At 46.5% G+C, this 20,654-nt stretch overlaps 1 protein-coding gene across 4 annotated transcripts in view; it reads right to left on the bottom strand.

The window, feature by feature from the left end:
• Positions 1-20,654, bottom strand: part of RALGAPA2 (Ral GTPase activating protein catalytic subunit alpha 2) — a 3,672,963-nt gene that overhangs the window by 1,376,768 nt on the left and 2,275,541 nt on the right. For all 4 annotated transcript variants that reach the window (XM_069608069.1, XM_069608071.1, XM_069608070.1 and 1 more), the window contains one exon: positions 4,996-5,133. In XM_069608069.1, the coding sequence (XP_069464170.1) occupies positions 4,996-5,133 (138 nt within the window). The remainder of the gene's footprint in view (positions 1-4,995; positions 5,134-20,654) is intronic.

Here is a 20,654-nt window from a genome sequence, read left to right as displayed (position 1 = left end):
CTGGGACTTCTTCCACTGCCTGGCTGTGTACAAGTGCTCGAATTTCCGCCAATAGAGTTGTTGTCCCAATCTGTGGGATTGGAGGAGAGAGGGGAGCGAGGGGGCGGTAGCCCGTGGGCACCACTGATTGGATCCAGGGGTCTGCGAACCTCGCACGCCAAAAGTGTGCGTGCAGGGCAAGCCCACCCACCCCCTCGCCCCACCTGAGACACATGGACCCAGAGGGGAATGTCATGCCTTTTTTCCCTCTCAGGCTGGGGCAGAGGAGGAGGACTGAAAGAAGTCCTTATTTCCCTGCCTTGTGCTGTTTGCGGCAGTGCTGACTTGGAGATCAGTCCGGCTCCCTGGACCTTTCTTCCTGGAAGCCCTGGAACCCGCCGAAGACCCCGCCCCTTGTCAGAACGCTGGTGCGTCTGGCTTTATGTCTTGGGCGTGGACTTTGTGTGAGGATAGATCAGAATTTTGCAGTCTGGGAACTGTTCTTATAAAGTTCCTCATCTATGGTGGAGTGAAAGAGGTCACGACCCTCGAATATAAGGTCCAATATGCGCTCCTGGACGTCCGGGTTGAATTTGGTAGCCCGCAGCCAGGCAGTGCTTCTCATGTACGTGGCCATGCAGATGGCAGGGCCTGAGGTGTCTATATGCACCACTGTGGACTCCATGATGTCTTGGGCCACCAACTTTGCTTCTGCCAGCCTCGCCTTGAAACGTGCCTGCGTTCCGGAAGGAAGTCGGCTATTTCCTGCCAAAGCCTCTGGTTAACGGCTGCGAGCATGGCATCCGCATTAGACTGACGGAGGTGCAGGAAGGCGCTGGAATAGAGCTTCTTTCCATACACCTTCAAGATCTCATCCTTGCCTAGCAGAGCCAAGGACGAGGTGGCCGAGGAAGACAGACGTTTAGAGTAGATGGAGGCCACAGCAATATCCGAAGAGTGGGGTGGAGGGTGTGCCGATCGCAAGAGTGTATCCTCCTCCAAGTGCCTGTACTTGGCGTTGAGGCGCCAATTGATTGGCTGCACCAAATGGGGTTTAAGTCATCCCTCTTTGGCCAAAGCGACAACATCCTTCTGCATTGGAATCCCTGCTCTAGCCGCGGGGCGTAGAGTGAGGACTTCGGCCAAGACCCACGCCTCTGGTTGTTCAACTTCGGGTTGTGGAAGCCCCAAGTATTCAGCCAGACCTTCAAGCCAATCATAGATCGCCTTGGCTGAAGACAGTGTCGGGGTCCTCCTCGTCGTGTCCACCAGGGTGTCCTGCTGATTTGTGATGGATGGATGGAGTAGTACTGGGTGCCACAGGCTGAGGTGTGGCGACCGGGGCCGGAGGCGGCTGTGGATGCTGGTATGGAACCGCATGGGGAGCAGGAGGCAGAGGAGCCGGAACCACGGGGGCCGGCGCAGGCAGTTGAGGCTGCGCGGGGAGCCTGAGGTGCTGGAGCCATTGGAGGAATTACTATGGGCACAGGTGGCAGGACAGGAGGCAGCATATCCCTGATCACATCTCAAAGGATGGTGCCCATCTGAGGGGATCTCATAAGCATAAGGAATTTCTCAAAAAATGTGTCCTCACAGGCCGGTGGGGCATTAGGTGGCCCAGGAGTAGGGCCCTGGAGTTGCTGAGGTCTAGGCGTATTCTGCATTGCTGCCTGCAGGGTGTATCTGCCCTACAACACAGAAGGATATGCTGTAGGCTACGTACCTGGTGAAGACCAGTCCCACCTCGAAAGTCGTTCTCCCACCTGCTCTACACAAGGAGACGGTATCGGACGAGCAGCCATTTTGTCTGGTGCAGTGGCCATTTTGTCAGGTTGCATGCCACGTGCTTGCGCCGTGGTGCTTTCTGCACTGGGCCTGGTGTTAGGCAGAAACCTGTGCAGTTCCCTTAGGGACCACTGCAAAAAGTTTAAGACTACAGGTGTTGGCAGTAAACCCAATTGGTAGCAGTCTGTACCACCCAGATTTACCTGGTAGCTGTGGCTGAGCAGACAGACTTCGCTCAAGAAGAGTTAGGCAGTATATAGAGTATACACATTAGGTACAAAAATACAGTAGCACAAGCAAACACTGACCAGAGCTTTGGTATAAAAGTATATAATTATTTATTTAAAAACACACTTGTAAAAATACACTGGCACTAATATGTCAAGCAAGTTCAAACACAGTCACTATAAATATATACACCTCCCTGATTAATTATTCGACAAGTCTTAGGAAAAGAACACCACTTATCAACAGAGGTGAGCACTTAACCAAGAGGGCACTCCAATAATTATTTAAAAAGGGAGAGAAAAGGCAGAAATAGTAAAGCACACAATACCAACACTTTTAAAAGAACCATAGCAAGTCAAGAAAGGCAGAGTCTACTGTAGAGCAAAAAGTTCATAGGCCAGGCCCACTCTTGGAGAGAGCAAGGCAGAATGTGCCCAAGATCACACAGTTGAAGTACACTTTAAAAGTCTTTGCAGATAGTTCAAAAGGAGTTGCATCAGTTCAGAAAAAGTTAGTTAACAGGTCCCAGGTCACCTCAGGATAGAGAGTCAAGGATTTACGGGACACCTTGAACAGTCTGTTGCAAGGGAGACCAGGCGGGACACAGTACTTTGAAATGGTGAGAAAGCTCCAGCGGGGGCAGTTGTTCCTGGCATCGGGTGCAAGTCGGTGTCTTGTCCAGGGGAAGAGAAGATCTCGACGTGGAGGAAAGCTGGAGGTCGTTGCACTGCCAGGGAAGAAACTAGCCGCGGAGTTGCCCGGTTAAAAGGTACTACCCTTTTGTTCGAGGTAGTGGTGAAGCGTGGCTATCCGGCCGCCGGGGTGCTTGGCATGGGCGATTCGACCACGAGACGATCCAGGAAGGCGAAAAGAGGGCGAACTGGTTAACCCCACCAGTTCAAAGGAAGAAGACTCTCCAGGAAGAAGATCTTCTCTGTCGTTGGGAAGTGGTGAGTCGGTTCAGCAGGGCTCCATCGGTGGTGTCGTCGTTGCAGGTCGGCTCAGCTTCTCCCTCTTCTGATTCTTTAGGTCCTGTGGCAATTTCTGATGTTCCAGCCCCCAAAGCCCTGCTTTTATGCACAAAACCCCTATTCACCAGTCCTAGCTGTCGCTCAAACATGCTAAGTGGTGTGCCGGGCGGCTCACCACTGGGCCAATCACACAAGAGTGCGACTTGAGTTGCCAAGGCAACTCAGTCCAGGATGCCTATCCCCCCACTCCCACAAATCCTTTGGACCCAGACAGAGTGGCACCACTTTTGGAGGCTTCTGGAACAAAGGGCTCGACTTGGGTTGGAGTTACAGAGGCGAACACAAACGCCATTTTAAAACCGAGTCCTGGCAAAAAGACCGAACCGGGGAATAAATATTAAATAAATAACCCAGGGGTATCTTTAACATTGCACCAAACAAGTGGTGCGTTTAAAATGAATGGGAAAATCCCATAGGAAAATCCCGGTGGAATATTTCGCGTGGTAACCACTGCCACCAGCCAGAAACTCGACGAGGGGGGACTGCACAGTGCCCCCTCGAAAAACAGACCCAGGGGCAATCTAATTACCCCTACCAGTACTTCCACAATATGATGGTTTGTACTGGTTCTGCTCACAATTTAAGACTAGTAAAGTCAATGGTGACTTTACATGCCCTGGGAGACAGTAGTCAGTCTCAGGGTATGGAGTCTATGTTTGGGGGTCACTATGACACCCCTGTGTTACTGCACTGAGGGTGCTGTGTAACACACATACCAAAAACACATGAAGCCCTATGGAGTAAAAGACCTCATAGCCCACAAAACACATTAGAAAGTCAAAGGACATTCTCAAATCATGCCTAAGAGCGGGAGGAAAAAATTCTCATTCTTAGCAGGAGAAAAAAATAAACCCCCAAAATCCAGCAAAGCTGCTGGGGGACTCACTAGGCTTGGGAAATTAGCCTATACAGAGAATTCTCCCTAACACTCGGCCTCCTCCAAGACTCTTGGCAGTGGAGCTTGAGGCCTACCATGCACCTCAGGACAGGGCCTGGTAGGCGTTGTGCCGTCAGCTGTGTTGCCGGTAGTGCTTCGTACAGGCACCCCCTCAGACATTTGTCCACTAGTAGGGCATAGCCCCTCTGGTGGACACCCGGTAAAAGAACCTTGCAGTGCCTCCGAGACATCTCCGGTAGGATCTAGCGACCTCACCATTTGGAGAGACTTCATGCAATGTTCCCTGAGACCCCAGACAGGTGTTGGAGGGGGTGTACAGACAAGGCGGACTGGAAACACATATGGTGGATCTGTCCGGTTATACAGCAATGTTGGGAGAACGTGCGGGAACAAGTGGGCAAGATGGTACAAGGAACGGAGCAACTTCGGGAAAGGGTCTGGATGGGAGGAATGTGGGAGGCAGGCCCGGGAACTTTTACCAAACCACAGAAAAGGGGCTTCAGGATCCTTATAATAGCAGCATGGCTTTTCAATAGCCCAGCAACGGAAGAAAAAACTGGCACCCTCGATATATGAATGGCTGCAGAAAGTTTGGAACATTGTGTCCCTGGAGTCAATAACCTACAAACTTCAAGGAGCCCAATAGGCATTTAAGAAAGATTGGAGACAGATAATAGCACACTTACAGAGTGATTATATGTCGCAATGGTGCCCACATAATTATGGACATCCTACAATCATGCCTTTTTTTTTTTTGAGAGAGAGACTGGAATCCTACACCAAGGTTGGGGGCAGAGGAGTTGAGGAATGTTAATTGAAATGTACATGATGTGAGTTTATGAAAATGAATAAAAATAATTTTTTTAAAAAGCAGTACATTTTAAACACTGCAAATGAGCAGTAATAAAAAAAATACATGAGATGCAAATGAAATATCACTAATATATTCTTCTTCAGAGGTCCAGCTGTCTCCAAAAGCCATGCTCTTTTTATTAATAGAGAACAAATCAGATTAAAGTACTTGTATTATATTATCATGTACTATCACAAAACGGATTGACTTTGGATTCTCACCCTGTATATGTAGTCCAGTAGGGGAGCCTTTGGAGAATGTTGATCTTCAGGAACAGCAGTTGAAATGGGCTCTAGTAAGCTTTGCATAGGTAATGCCATACACCAATCCAACAGGCACAGTAACAAAGAGACTATAAACTAAACAGGTATATGTGGTTATTAGAAACATTATTCTAAATTAAGCCATAGCATGCTAAACATTATTTGTAACAACATTTACTTTCTTTTAACCAATATTCTTTATAGATTTAATATCCAGTGAATAGGTTACTTACATTTCAGTAAGGCTCTTTCTGAAGATGTACAAGACCATTCTTCCACAGATTCCTCATCGGACCTGCTACCTACCCATCCCCTCTGTCTGGTCATCATCTCCAGTACAAGAGGTGATAGTTACTGTAGCGCTGTGTGAAGCCACCTACTGGCTGCGAGAAGAATTTCATAATGCGCAAGGATGATATTTCAAAAGATAAATGTGCCAATAAGCGTTCTTCTAATAGATACTATTTTCCCCGCATATTCCTCATCTTTTGAAAGTTTCCCGCAGCTATAATCAGAGGATGTAGGGAATAGTTTTAGGAAATCCACCTTACGACACAACCTTGCGTAGAATAGAGTGTCATAGAGTGTAGCAGGTTTTGATGCATAAGATAATTGTCTTAGAAATGGTTTGCTCCAAAATAGCTTTACCCTTGCAAGGAACTACAAAGTCAACAAACAACTGATCACGCATGCCATGATGGCATCATTCTTCACTGGGCATCTTTGATAAAGCAAACATGCTAAGTTTAAGATTAAGCTTCGGGGGAGTATCTTGCGCTCAAGGTCAGTCCTCTCAATGTGAAAATCGGGTTGGAATACCAGGACGGGAAATTTCTTCGTCTGAGCTTCCGCTCCCGTCCTGGGATTCTAACCCGATGATTGGGACATTTACAACGTCTGTTTGAACCATTTTCACATTAAGAGGACTGACCTTGAGCGCAAGATACTCCCGCAAAGCTTAATCTTAATCTGTACTGTTATTTACAAACTTTGTGGGAAGTTTGAGGGAGTAGGATTATCTTGCTGCCAGGTATTCTGAACTATTTTATAGGTTGGGTTTTGGTACTAATCTAGGGTGGTCACTAGCGCACCAACAGGGACCGATCCCACAGAACCAATTTCTTATCAAACATGCTAAATTGTATTATGGCTAAACTGGCATTTTGGTGCAGCCAGTTTGGACCGTTTCATGTTGGGGCATACCATTTTTAATGGCAAAGCCAAACAGACTATTTTCTTACATGAGGATACTGCTATATAGCGGCAGAACCAGTGTGGACATGTTTTCCTATATCAGCGTTACTTGCATTATGCGCAAAGAAAACATGAGTATGTTCTTATATCGGAATATTGGCATATATTATTGCAGCAAGCATGGAAATGTATGGGCAGAGCCAGCGTGAAAATGGTTTTTATACTGGAATATATATTCAGAAAAGCATGATGAAAATGTGTTGGGAAAGGCTACTGTGTACTGTTGGTGACTTGCATCTATTGGATTTTTTCATGAGTGACCATACACAACTAATTTCAGATTACATGGCTTTTTGACCAATTTTTCACTTAAAATGTGCTGTAAAATGCACAATTTTAACCCATTATTCAAATAAAGAAGCCTGCTTGAGTTGGTTCAGGTTCCCTCGCTACGCTCTGTCTAAGCCCTACAATTAAAAAAAATAATCATCGACCACTATATAGAGGGGGTCCCTAGGTGCCAATGTAACTGACTTTATGCAAGCTGAGGCTAGTGTGTTACCATTTACCTAGAATGTTGAAAGGTTTTTTTGTGTATTACTTCTTCCGATGATACATTAAGTTCTTTGGTGAAGAGAGCTAGGAAATCTCACTGCCTAGATTAACTTTGTGTCTTCAGTCCCCCAACAATGCAGTGGTCTATCAGAGATAGCCCATGAAAAATGTACTATGTGGTTGGCTTGGTTAATATCTGCAGTATTGGGGCTTTTTGTGTTGAGGGCTCTGGTTTAGTTATGTTTTGCATTTAAAACTGCAACAAAAATTAAATTATAAAAAAAAAGTTGGTGAAAAAACCCAGGTCCGCAGCTCTCTTAGCTGAATTGAATGTCACTAAAAAAGCAACCTTAGGTGCCCTAAGGCTAGTTACACTTAAGTGCAAAGGCTCAAAGGGAGCAGTCATCAGGAATCTTCATACAAATGGAGAGAGCGATAAGATAACCTTTCACATTACTGATGTTAAGGCTGCATTGGCCAATGACAGAAGAAAGTCAAACTGAACGAATACAACATGACAATAGTTTAATGTACCATTCATGGCACCATTTGGAAAAATGGGCATCTTTTTTTAAAATTGTGATATGGTTTATAAGTAAACCCTTTCACAAACAGAATATACAAATCCAGAGAATCATAATAAATTACACTTTATCTATATAAAATCACATCAATAAAAAACACATGCATTAGAATCAGTGGAGGTGCATCCTGGTACATAGCATTTGATAAACAGTCCCTAAAGTCAGTACCTTCTAAGATTAAGACATCAAAAGACTTACAGTGCAAGGTGCAAAAAATACAGTACATTAAATTTCAACTTGCAGGTTTTTTTGTAGACTTTAGTCAAGAATCTATAAAGTGCTATCATCTATAAGACATTGTTGCCTTGCAACAAGAAGGGCCATTGCGGCCATAGAAATGCATCATCATCATCAAAGGCTTTATTCTGTATAAAAACCTTTAGCATAAACAGGTTTTAACAATTATATACATAAAACAATAAATTTAATAAATACAATAAAACAAGCCAGTACATTTCAATAAAACAGACAAACTATTACAGATAGTATGTCATCGTTATCTGCAAGCACATGTTTTGAGGAGAGCACGCTTGCAGCCTCATGATCGTATTTTCCTATTTTTGGCTATTAGAGCGGGCGAGTTCTCATACAACTACGTATCAATAGCCATACCCGACGCACATACCTTGCATGTGCAAAAACAACTTTCCTATCAATTGAGCATATTCAAAACTGTATAGCTTTGTTAGCACCTTGTATCCTGTGTTCAATTAGAAACCACAACTGCCTTAATTCCAATGTAACAGGGCAAATTAGCACGTAGCGCATAAGTGTTTAATTAGCGGAACCACACAGTGGACATAAACCTGACCTTGTGAGTGACCATGAGCGTGTATATACCATGCAGTATGCAGTATCCCAAACCTCATTCGTACATACAAAAAACGCTCATAAGGGGGATGAATTTCATTCAAAAGGCTCTTTATATTTCCCCATCATTTCACTATGCAAAAACTCTGGCCATTCTGCAAAGATGCCCTTTTCACTTTGAGCTTTTCCATGGATTTCCTCTTGGCAATTGCTTTAACATCTGCTTTTGAGGTCTTCTTACAATCTAGAGGATTATATGACAGGGGGTCTGCGTCCCACAAATACAGTAGATATGTTATATGGGTCAGCCCCATCCAGTGCCACAAAGTTCCTTAGAGCCTCCTGATATACTGCCAGCCCCAGCATGATCCAGAGTCTAACCCAATATAGCATGGACCCAAGGGCAACCTGGTCGACTAAAAGGAAAACACCAATGTCCATTAGAACCAGCAAAGTCGGGGCACTTTTAGGCAAAAACAGTTATTTTTTTATGTACTTTTTCTCAATACTGGGCAGGGGGGGTCGAGTTAATATAACCCCCACAGTTCCGACCCATAGAGGGCTGCTGGCAGAGCTTGTTTATCATGTAAGTTCAAAGCTGGTGAAATTGCCCCACTGCCATGACTAGTGAAAAAAGAATGTATACCCTGCTGTATTTCTCCTGGCTAATCTTGGCCTTGGCAAGTTGTTCAGACCATCCCCCTGATTCGTGGAACCTGATCCCCAAATAGTCAAAAAATGTGACTAGTTCCAATTTTGTATCTTCTATTGCTATTCTCAGTGGGGTGCTTTTGAAAAACAAAGGTTTAAAGACCATAACTTTGGTTTTGTTTGCATTCAGTTCCAATCCAAGCTCACTACTCCGGTAGTAGGGCATAGCCCCTCGGGTGGACACCAGGTAAAAGAACCTTGCAGTCCCTCTGCAACGTCTCCGGTAGGATTTAGCGACCCCTCAGCCGGTAGCTGAAGCAGCTTCGGTATCCGTGCTGGTGTTAGAACCTGAATGGTCCCTCCCGCTCTGACTTTTCCTTGGGAAGGAGTCACACGTGCAGGGTGCAGATTAAAAAACTCGCCCTTGCGGGGTGCAGATGAAAAAAGTGGCCCTACCTTGGGCCGTGACTTGTGCTTGATGAAGTCCTTCAAGTTCTCTGGAGGCGATTGTTCGAAGAGTTCCCTCTAACCGAGTTAACCTGTTCTTCAGAGCGCGCAGTGTCAGCACGTTGCACGCGGAACAACCTTCCCAGCTGTGATCGAGGCCAAGGCAGCGGAGGCAAAGGGCGTGGTGGTCGGACGTAGGTAAGAGCCCTTCGCAGGCTGAACACCTGCTGAAGCCCAAAGACGTCAACATGCGCCGGGGAGGAGCGTGGAGCCAAAGGACTGAGTACCTGATTAAAGACAAAAGACACTATCTGGGGATGAGCATGTGGAATTACAAGGCCACCTGCTTATGTATCCTTTTCGGTGGGGCGGCCATTAAAGTGGGTATAGACCAAGCTATATCCTGGTCATCCCATAGTTCGCTAGTTACTTCGAGGTTCCAACTGGAGGTTCATATCTCCCGCCACTAAGCTAAATTTACTTCTCAAGATCATTGGGTTGGTTGAATTGAGCATTTCCTGCAGTTTCATTAGCACCCCCTTATCCAGTGCCACATTGGGTCTATTATAAAAATGTATTTGACAAAAATGTTTCCTCTCCCCTTGGTATCACAGACAACAACTGAAGATTTGCAGAGTCAGTTTCGATATGGACCACCTTCCAGTCGAGGTTTGCATCGATCAGGATCTGCAACCCTACCAAGGGTCTATCCCTTAGGCCCTTGGTGGCTGGGATTGTGTAGTTTACATAAACATATAATTCAACCTGATCTATGACCATGTTTCCTGGAGAAGTAACACATGATGCTCTCTAGCAAAGGAACACCAATCCGGGTCACATACTACTCTCCTGAGGCCTGCTATATTCCAAGATTTATTTTTTAATGAGCATGAAGCCATCTCGGCAGTCCTTTGTCCATTCAGTCAAGTCCCCTGTTCCAATTTACCAGTAAGAGGCCTCAGGCCACCTTTTACATACCCAATCCTACAGCCCCTCACAATCACCTGATATCACACTGTCATTTTCAGCTCTAGCTTTAGCAATTCGCCTGCGCAGGTACACAGCAGGGATGCCATAGATGGTGAGGCCAGCTCAATAAGGACCCAGTTTGTAGGGCTATCCCACTTGGTTAACTCCACACACAGTAAATCGCTGTTCTTAATTGACGAAAGCCATAGAATGTTTTTTCAAAGTGCAAGTAATCTGGAGCGATTTAGGAATGGGCTGTCGGCTGTGGGAGAGAATTCTTCTATTTTGGTCAAATGGCCAAGTGACATTAGTGTTCAAGAGTCATCGAAAGATATGGAGCTTTGATTAAAACCCTCTTTAGTATTGGTTTTATCAGTAACCTTTGCTTTTGGTGAGGCAGTTGTATTATTGAAGATATGTTTTTTTGTGTAGGCACTTTTTCCACTGGCGGACACAGCATCTGGTCCAGGGTGCCCGTCTCCCAAAGTCATGCTAAATTGGTTCCATACTGTCACATTGGTGTCATTTATTAACCAACTATCAATAGGGCCTTCGAGTTCGACTTGTCTTGTAAACCCATTCCCCATGTCGCTAGAAATGGTAACGCCTCAGGGGAGCGAAACCGGTGCTGCGTGGTCAACATACCTGGGCCCGATAGGGCCCCTTGTCTCATTCGCAAACTCTACTCTCAGAATCTGTGAAGGTTTCCTCCTAATCAGTCTTCTTCCACGCCTTTGTTGCTTCCTTAGTTGCTGCATAGGTGAGCTTTCCATCATAGATATCTAATGATGTGCCGCCTCAATGGCATCCTCTTCTGTGGCAGCTGTTATGGTTAAAGTGTCCCTCTGTTTCATGATGGAATCAGACGAGGGTGCACTGGGCTGTTGTGCTGCTTGACAGTTGCCAGATGTATCACCTGTGCTGCACTGACTGGGTGTTGGATTGGTGCCCCCTCCCCGCTATCAATTGGCACCCAACAGGTTTCTCTCCGTAGAAACCCCAGCTGGCTGTGAGTTTCCATGCTGTTGACCAAAATGACAACTACTTTTCCGATGATTCACTTCAATTTGTGATGGTCTGCTGCAAGTTTCGTGCAGAGTGTAAAAAGAGCTTCGACTTTAGAAAGAAGAGAGTTTTGGAGAGCAGGTGAAGAGGATGAAGACTCCACTTCCTTTGAGGCACCTTTGTTGGAGCCAGCTGTCGCAGCTTCTGCAAATATGCTTTCCTCCCTGGGAGCACAGGGCTTGCAGCTAGTTCTTCTAGGTTAGGGGTGACTGATAGTTCAGCACCTATAGAGTTATTATAATTGGGCAGGTTTAAACCCAATGAGTTGCGCTTCAGGTTTAGGCAGACATGTAATAGTGAGCCATTGTTGTCGATCATAAAAGAGTGGTGCATGATATCAGGCTCAAGATTGATCATTGGATCTGTAGATGATGAGGTGTTGACTTGTCAGACTTGACCATCGGGGGTTGGGCTAAAGGTGGAAATGAGGTCATGACAGGTAGGAAGGTGGTAATCTTTTGACTGCTTTGCAGTGGTACTGCCAATGGGCTCAGAAAAGTCCATCTTTTTTAGAACACGGTTGGACACTTCAGGTCGCAATGCGCTTGCCTGGGCTTCGGGTACGCTTGCCCGGGTGGCCCAAGTTATTTTCCCCACTGCGCAGTCCATATCTGCGCAGCCTCACAGGTTTCATGTTCACCAAATATCAATTTTGCAGCAAGAAGCAGCCCAACAAGTCCACTGAGGCACACAGCGCAAAGTGAAAGTGGGCTTGGCAGGGACGTGTGTTGTGTATAACAAAAGCTGATTTGAGCACCTGTCACTCAACAGGGCAGCTGAACAATCACTCAAGGCTCAGTTGCTTGCACTCTAATGGTAGCTTGACCTATCACAAACTAAACAAAAAAATAACTGGTGCCCCAGCTGGTGTCTCACTCAGAGGAGCCAGTCAGCCTGCCTGCAAAAGTAAACAGTTGGGGGTGAGTGGGGTCAGCCCGAGTTGCTTAGGCAAGCATTGCTAAAAAAAAAAAATGTTTCTGTAATGTCCAAGAAAGCTGGCAGCTCACAGGAGCCTCCCCCCAACCATCTCCTGACCAACTTCCCCACACACAGACTTTGGTACACCACACAATTAGTGCTTAGTACCAAACTTCCCGCTTCCCACTGCAGGGTGCAGTTATGCACTCCCTGCTCGTCACAGGGGGCCACGGGTATGCAGCTAGTTCAGAAAATCCTAGGAGTCTGAATAAAGGGGTAGCAATGGTTTGAAGTATGAATATAGTGTGGAGTAGCAGCAGCTGTTACCTGGTCATTAGCAAGGCAGATAAACTCATACTCCTCCGGTGCTCAATCTCTCCGGGGCAGCCAAGTTATGGCTGGTTTCTCATTTCTCCATGCTCGCTTAATCTCTCTGGGGCAGCAAAGCAATGCGGCTGGGCAGCTTACATGACACAGCAGACCAGCATCCCAGTTTCCGCTTACTGCTTCGAAGTGTTGAGGAAAACTAGACTAAGTACCTAACGCCGTCAAGCTGCACCACAGAGTAGTCGCTTCCGACAGTTCGCTTCCTTCACTAAAAGGGCCATAGAAATGCCCCTTCCGTTACAACATTTCAAAATGTACATATAACATTGAACTTAGGGTGCAAAAACAAAAATACAATATGTTAGATTTTGACATGCACTATTTTACTGTTACTGTTAGTAAAATGCTATTATCTGAGAGACACTGTTGCCTTGCATCAAGGAGGACCAGAAGGATACCCCTGCCGTTCCAAAATGTAAGTACACAAATCTGCCAAGATGTAAAGTTTACAGGTCATTAATGGCAGTACAATAAATGACCAGATGCTTAAAAGTCTACAAGCTGTATTCACACCCTTCCAACTCCTTTCTGGGGCTTAAGCATTCGAGAGTAGGAAGTTGGTTCAGCTTAAAACAGAGATGGAAATAGTGAATCTTAGTACACGGGAACAAGTAAAATATTTTGGAAGGTTATCTCTTCGTCTGACAAAGTACATACTCTTTATAAAGTTTATATGTTTTCAACAATTCAATAGTCCCCTTTTATTCTTCTTGATTTAATTTCACTTTAGTTTTTAGCCGATTCTTTATCAGCTCCTCCTAGATTTGATTCAACTCTTGCAAGAACCATAATCATCCTATCTTTGAATTTATTTTTGGAGTCAACCTTGTGATCCCTCAGATCCTGATTTAGGTCCTGGTGTGATTAATTGGAGGGGGTGGTGGCAGTATTCATCTTCATAGAAATGCACGATTGCTTCCATGTAGCCTTAGCACTGAGCAAAATTAGCCCATTTCATGGTGGATCACAGCATTAGGTATAGCCAGTGACAATCTCATAGTTCTTTTTAATATAGTGCTGCCCTGAAGAGAGTTCAGATAGTTACTCATATCCGACAATAATAGATCGAGACCAATTAAAATAGTCTGTTCGATTTTAGCGACAGACTCGCAGAATCGGAAGCAATGAGTATTTACACATTTGATTATGTACTCTCTTCAACTGAGCAATCAGAGGTTGCGTCCTGACTCTCAATCTGTCTCTCAAATTTACAATTGATAATTTAGAGATTGTACATACCAGTAACAGAGATGGGACTCTTTCAAGATGATGGTCTCCTATCTTCCATAGAATTGTTGGTTTTTTTTGGGTGTGGAGTATATTATAATTTTTGACTTGGAGCCATATATTTGGAAGTTTTTGTCTAAGGTGTATTGCGAAAAAAAGTTTCAGCTTTCTTTTCGGGCCTATAGGGGTCTGATCAAAGAAAAGCAGATCATCGACAAAAGCCAACAAGTCAAGCTCAGAACAACCCAACTTTACTGGATAAGTAGTACCCGATAGCCACAAGTCAAACATCTTCAAGATAGAGATAAAAAAGAGAAGGGCCCAAGGCACAACCCTGCTTAATAACGATGTGCGTATCTATTGATTTAGTCAAAGAGCCCTCTTTAGGTAAACCTGATCTTTATTGAAGTGTCCTTGTGTAAGAGCAAAAGAATTCAGACCAGAGGTATTCTCAGGATAAAAGTTTGCACCAGAGTCTCTTCCTATTAACTATATAAAAGTCGCTACTAATATCAAGAGAGGCAATATTGTATATATTATAGCGCTTTTCTTTTTTCCTCTGCCAAGATATGGGCTAAAATAGAGCCATTTAAACAAAGTGCCCATAAAGATCCTAAAGCCAACTTGAAACTGAGACCGAATTCCCAAAAGTGTTACCCATTTGTTTAGGCCCATTAGGATCAGAGACGCAAATAGTTTACTAGAAGCATCTAAGATCACTATGGGCCTATAGTTGGCGGGAATGGTCGTGTCTCCCTTTTTTACATTTTCTTTTATAATTATTCAAGTGTTCCAAGTGGTCGGAACGTGCAATGTTAATAGCACTTGGTTAAAAAGATGAAAAATAATGCCCGACCAGAAGACTGTCATTTTTAATGGAAGCTGGAGATAATATGTCTGGCCCAGGTGCCCTAGACGGTTTGGATTCATTAATTACCAAAAACACATCTTGCTGTAACCAGTAAGAATCTACAGGTCCCATACATATCAGGTTTGGGAAAATAATAGTAGGTTCCATCTGGAGTTTAGCAAACAGCTTTGTATAGGAATCGACCCAGGACTATCAATTTATTCAGCAAGATATCTCATTGACAGGTGACCCAGCTGCAGAGTTAGTTAACTCCCAAAATTTAGATGAGTTTACATTCTTTAATGACTCGAGAACAATCTGATTAGCTATAATATGCATTTGATATTTTTTAGATTTTAAGTAATTATTATATTTTTGCTTAATCTTTTTATTTCATTTATTTTTAAATTTGTTTATTGGCATTTTTCCAACAATATCGATCACATAACTTTCAATTGTGCCTTGCGCACATTCAATTGCAATGCATTTCAACTTAACTTTAACATTTTAACAATCAACAATAACTGTCTCCTTGCTTTGTTCGTGTGTCGCTGTACCTCTTGTCCCGTGGGTGGGGGGAGGGGAGCAGGAGGGGAATGTTCATATTGCACAAGGGGGGGCGCAGGGGGTGTCGTCCCGGGCACAGCAATAACTCCGGCGATTTCTCCTAGGTTGTCCTCGTCTGTCCTGCTGATGTGTTCGTCTCAGTTCATTGATTCATGGGGGCTTGTCGTCCGAGGGGAGAAACAGATGTCTAGTGAGTTCTTTCCATGCCTCGAGCGCCCTGCTGGACTCATCGGTGGACCTGGCGACACACTCCTCCCAAGCCTTGGTCTCAGCCAACAACCATCGCTCCGTTTCACTGTACCCTGTTTTGTATTGTGGTCCCGCAGGTTTTTTCCAAGACATGGCTATGGTCCTTTTGGCCAGTATGCATGTTATGTCCATGAGTCTAACTGTGTGCTTGAGCTTGGCTAACCTGGGGTAAGTTCCCAGTAAGCACTCCTCGGGTGTCCATTTATATTTAGTCATGCCTGCTTTCTCGCATGTCTGTTTCACTTTGTCCCACAGTGCCCTTGTTTTGGGGCATTCCCACAGCATATGAATCAGGTCGGCTTTCTCCCTCATGCACCAGGTACAGTTTGACTGCGCTTGCTTGTTAAATTTGGCTATTCGATTTGGGGTTAGGTAAGTTCGATGCAGCACATTCATCTGTATCTGTCGGAATCTGTGGTTTCTTGACACCTCTTTGGGGAATATGAGTGCTCTTTTCCACTCCCCCTCTGTCATTTCCCTGCCTTTATCTGTTTCACACTTAATTTTCATTTACATGCTCCGGGGGTTAGGTATGTCGCTCAGGTGTCCATATATTAGGGATATTGGTCTGCTTCCCTCCCCCATATTGTATAACAGCGTTAAGAATGGTTCTGTGTCCGGTTCTTCAGGCCATATTTCCCATTTGTGTCGTGCTGTGGTGCGGACTCTCTGGTACCAGAGGAACTGGCCCATGTGAATGCCTTCAATGTCCTGTAGCGAGGCAAACTCTTTAAAGGTGCCGCCAGATTTCCCTCCCCAGGGTGACTAAGATGGGTGCTTTTCCCAGCAGTTGTGAGGGTACCCATACCAGTTCTTTCAAGTGGAACGGGAGGATCATGGCCTGCAGCAGGGGTGTTTTAGCAGTGGGTTCGTCAGAAAGCCATTTGGACACAAAGCTGAGCTGGGCTGCTAAATAGTATTTTTCCAAATTTGGGAGCTGGATGCCACCCTAGCTGTATGGTAGAACTAATGTTGATAACGCTATCCTGTGTCTGTTTTTCCCCCATATGAACTCTTTTATTAGTGTCTCAAGCAGTCGAATGAAGGGTTTGTTGATGTAGTAATGTACATTTTGGAACCCATATAGAAATCGTGGCAAAACAATCATTTTGACTATCGAGGCCCTCCCCATCATCGATAGAGGGAGTCTCGACCAAAAGTTCATTGACCTGCGTAGAGCTGGTATCGCTGCCTTTGTATTGTGTTCATACATCAATGCAAGGGTGTGCATTATTTGGACTCCGAGGTATCGGAATGAAGTGGTCTGCCATCTTATCCCCACCGCCGGGAGTGCCTCCATGTCCTCATGTTTCAGGGCCGCTAGGGGAAACAGGCAGGATTTCAACTTGCTAAATTGGATCCCAGACACTCTGGAGTAATTGTCCAAGACTTCGAGCATGGTGGGCACATTGAGGCGCGGGTTTTGGACGTATATAAGAACGTCATCCGCGTAGAGTGAGATGACGTGATCTACCCCTCCCAGCCTTATGGCGGTGTTGAAAAACTGCTTTCTAAAATAAATGGCTATGGGTTCCAGTCCCAGTATATACAGCATTGGGGATAGCTGGCAGCCCTGTCTGGTCCCTCTTTGTATGTCCCAGGCCTCTGACAAGCGTTTCCCGGATTTCACCCTTGCTCTTGGTCTGGTATATAGTATCGTAACCCATCTGATAAACCTAGGTCCAAAGTCGAATTCCTTGAGTACAGCCACTAGCCACTCCCAATAGATAGAAGCGAACGCCTTTATGGCATCTAGGGATAGTAGTGCATTTGAGCCCTCGTCCTCAGCAGTTTGCGCTATAATGTGTTGCAGCCTGTGCAGGTTCAGTGATGTGTTACGGCCCGGTACAAAGCCGCACTGATCAGTGTGTATTATGTCTCCTATTATTCTGGACAGCCGCTTGGCTGATATTGTGGTTAAGATTTTCACATCATAGTTTAGCATCGCTAATGGGCGGTAGGAATCGCACAGGTCTGCTGGTTTGTTGGGCTTAAGGATCGGGATCACAAGTGTTTCTCTCATACTTTCGGGCAGTATCCCTCTCTCATATGCCTCCTGGTATACTTTATGTAGCAGGGGTGCCAGGAAGGGCTCATATACTTTATAAAACTCTGAGGGCAGGCCATCAGTGCCAGGTGCCTTGCACGTGGCCGGGGACCTAATGGCTTCAGTTATGTCTTCAGGTGTGATTTCTGCTTCTAGTGTAGTGGCTTGTTCAGGGGTCATTCTAGGGAGCCCTATCTCGTCCAGTGTGTCCATTATCTGTTCTTGGGGGACCTGGTCTTCATGAGAATATAGGCGTAAGTAGAAACATTTGAAGATGTCATTTATGTCCTGCTGTGCATGGTGTATATTCCCTACTTCATCCCGCAATGAAGTAGTGGAGTGCCTAGGGCTTTCCCTGCGGCATAGCCAGGCCAGTATCCTGCCCGGTCTGTCCGCCTCTACGTGTGCACGGTTTGTTTTGGTTGTATAGTCAAACTTTTCTAGTCTGCTCCACGCGGTTGCATTCTCCTCTCTAAGTTTCTGGAGTTCTGCTTCCCCCTCCCGGGTGCCTGTGGGGATAGCTTCCAGCCTTTTAATCTCCTTCTCCACCTGGTCTAGTTCCTTCCTGAGCAGTTTCCCGATTCCCCCAGCCTTTGAAATGATTTCTCCTCTTATCACTGTTTTTAGGGCATCCCATACCGTGCTACTGTGTTCCACACTGCCCATGTTAATTTCTATATAGCTGTCAATAGAATCTTGTAGTTCTTCTCTAAAGGCTGGGTCCTTAAGGGCTTCTACCAGCATTTTCCACATGGGGATCGGGGGTCTGGGGCCATTGTGGTTCCATGTTACTAAGAGTGGGGAGTGGTCAGAGATGGTCCTTCCCAAGTATTGCGCTCCTTCCACTTGGGGTAAGTGTTCCCTGCCTGTGAGGATATAATCTAACCTTGTATGCAGTTTATGCGGGGACGAGTAGTATGAGTAGCCTCTTATTGCAGGGTGTGTTTCCCGCCATACATCTGCCAGGTCCAGCCTGTCTATCATTGCGGTCAGTGCTGCTCGATGTGTCCCCATAGCATTACGAATCTGCCTTCCGGGTCTATTTCTGATTTGGCCAGGTGGAAGGGGAGCTGCGGGTGTATCCAGGTATAAACCCCTCTAGCATATTTAGAATAGACCATGCCAAATCCCTGACCTCCCCAATGTGCTTGGAGTTTAGCCATTGAGACCGCCGTACAGTGGGCCTCCTGTAATAGCGCTATCATCACCCCTTTTCTATGCAGATAGGCCTTGATTCTGTTTCTGGGGAGATATGTCCCCAGGCCCCTCACATTCCATGTCAATATTTTAATTGCCGTTGTGGTCATGGTGGTTCGAAAAGGATATTGCGTTTGTTCTGCTTCCCCCTCTTAAGTGTCCGTGGTCGAGGTTCTAGTGTTAGGGACCCCATCCCTGTGAGGGTTAAGGCACAGGCTTCCCCTTCCCCCAACCCCTCCTCCCTCCCCCTTTGTCTTCCGGAGACTTACCAACAGTAGTAACGTTCATTCTAGTGAATGAAAACAGCAAACTGTGCAACGTTAAACTGCCCCCAGTAGTTGCTTCCAACTTGCAATGCTCAGGGGCTCCCGAGCCTTCTGGGCCTTTCCAGGCCTCCCGGTGAGGGTGTTGTGTCGGCGGTTGGCCTCCACGTTTCCTGGAGGGGTGTGTCGACGACATCGACGCTCGTGTATGTCAGAGCGCTCCTGCCCGATGTTGCTTCCTTAATACTGTAGCTCTTAGTGCGGTACCTTAGCTTTTCCCGTTCTGTTATCCAGTCATCGGTTCTTTTCCCATTACTTTGAGTGTTCAGTGGCTTGTGATCTCTTTCTCTGTTCCATTCTTGCCATCTCCACCTCACTTCGGGATTACTTGCCCGTTCGCTGGTTGTGGGTTTAGTGGCTATCGTTACTGGGGCCTGCGGTCTCGGCGTAGCCAGTCGCCAAGTGGTGCCACTTCCCCTTATATTCTTGTTCGTCTACACCTGTGGTGTTTCGGACTGTCGGCAGCCCCTTCCGTTTGTGTGGCCAAGCAGTCGTGGTCTCAGCCCCCTGCTGGTTCAGTCCTTACTTCTGTGGATCAGGGGCACTGTGGCCGGTGGGTTTTCTCCCCTCAGGGCCCGTAGCACCTCGAGGATGTCTAGTTATCCCTGTGTCCTGCCTTCCGGGGCGCCGCTCTTCCCTCTGCTACTGGGTGGTGGGCATTTAGTGTGCCTTTTCCTGCTCATGGGCCATCTCGATGCTGTTTTTCTGCGCCCCGGCGGTTTCTTTCTCCGGACCCGGTGACAATTTGGACCCAGTAAGCTGGTCTGCTGGTCCTCAGCCTTGTTATTTGGGCGGCTGTTTTGTGATGCAGAGCTGGCTCTGTGCCTATGCCTCAGCCTCCAGTGGGGCGTGTGAGTCCCCAACCTCCCAGTCTGGTCCGATTAAGGCAGCTGTTGTTGTGCCCCTCACCCGCCTCGTCCGGGGCGGCCTGTAACCTCTCAGCCCCAGGGTCCATACAGTATCTGTTTGCGTGCTGTCTGAGCTCCTGTGCAGCCCAGGCCGTGTCCCTCCTCCTCACCGCCAAGGCTCCGGTGGAGCCGCGTTCCGCCCGCACGTTCCGCTCCCAGGCACAGCGTGGGCCTCTCCCCTCTTCTTTGCTGGAGCTCCCTCCGCTGCGGTGGTGCCCCGGCTGCAGTGTTTGCCCAGGGAGCGGGACCCACGTAACCTCCGTCTCCAGTTCGCTGTTCTTCACTGGCACTGGGGGCTCAGTTGCGCATCCAAGCGCCTCTCGAGGTGTCCGCTATGTCCAGTGTACAGATTATTGTTCACTACTGTCCTTTCCGTGACCCGCGACAGGTTCGATCACTTATGCGTTTTCCTCCACCGCGGCTCGCTTATCTGTTACGGGCGCCGCCATCTTGTGCGCTTTAGGGGCTCCACTTCACTCGCTCCGTTAGCCCACAATGCGAGTATGTTTTTTTCTTGAAGACAGCGTCGGGAGTCGGAAAACGGTTCCCCTTCCAAATGCTGTAAAGTTTATAACGGTTTGCTATCTTTTGCTGGATTTAGACGGTCCGTGGCAGGATCGCGGGCAGGAGCACTGGCGATTCCCGTCTTCACGCCATGCACGCCGGCCA

This window comes from Ambystoma mexicanum, chromosome 4q (genome assembly GCF_040938575.1).
Source record: "Ambystoma mexicanum isolate Mex_15411 chromosome 4q, UKY_AmexF1_1, whole genome shotgun sequence".
In the NCBI taxonomy this organism is placed as follows: domain Eukaryota; kingdom Metazoa; phylum Chordata; class Amphibia; order Caudata; family Ambystomatidae; genus Ambystoma; species Ambystoma mexicanum.
This window is presented reverse-complemented; position numbering and strand designations above follow the sequence as displayed.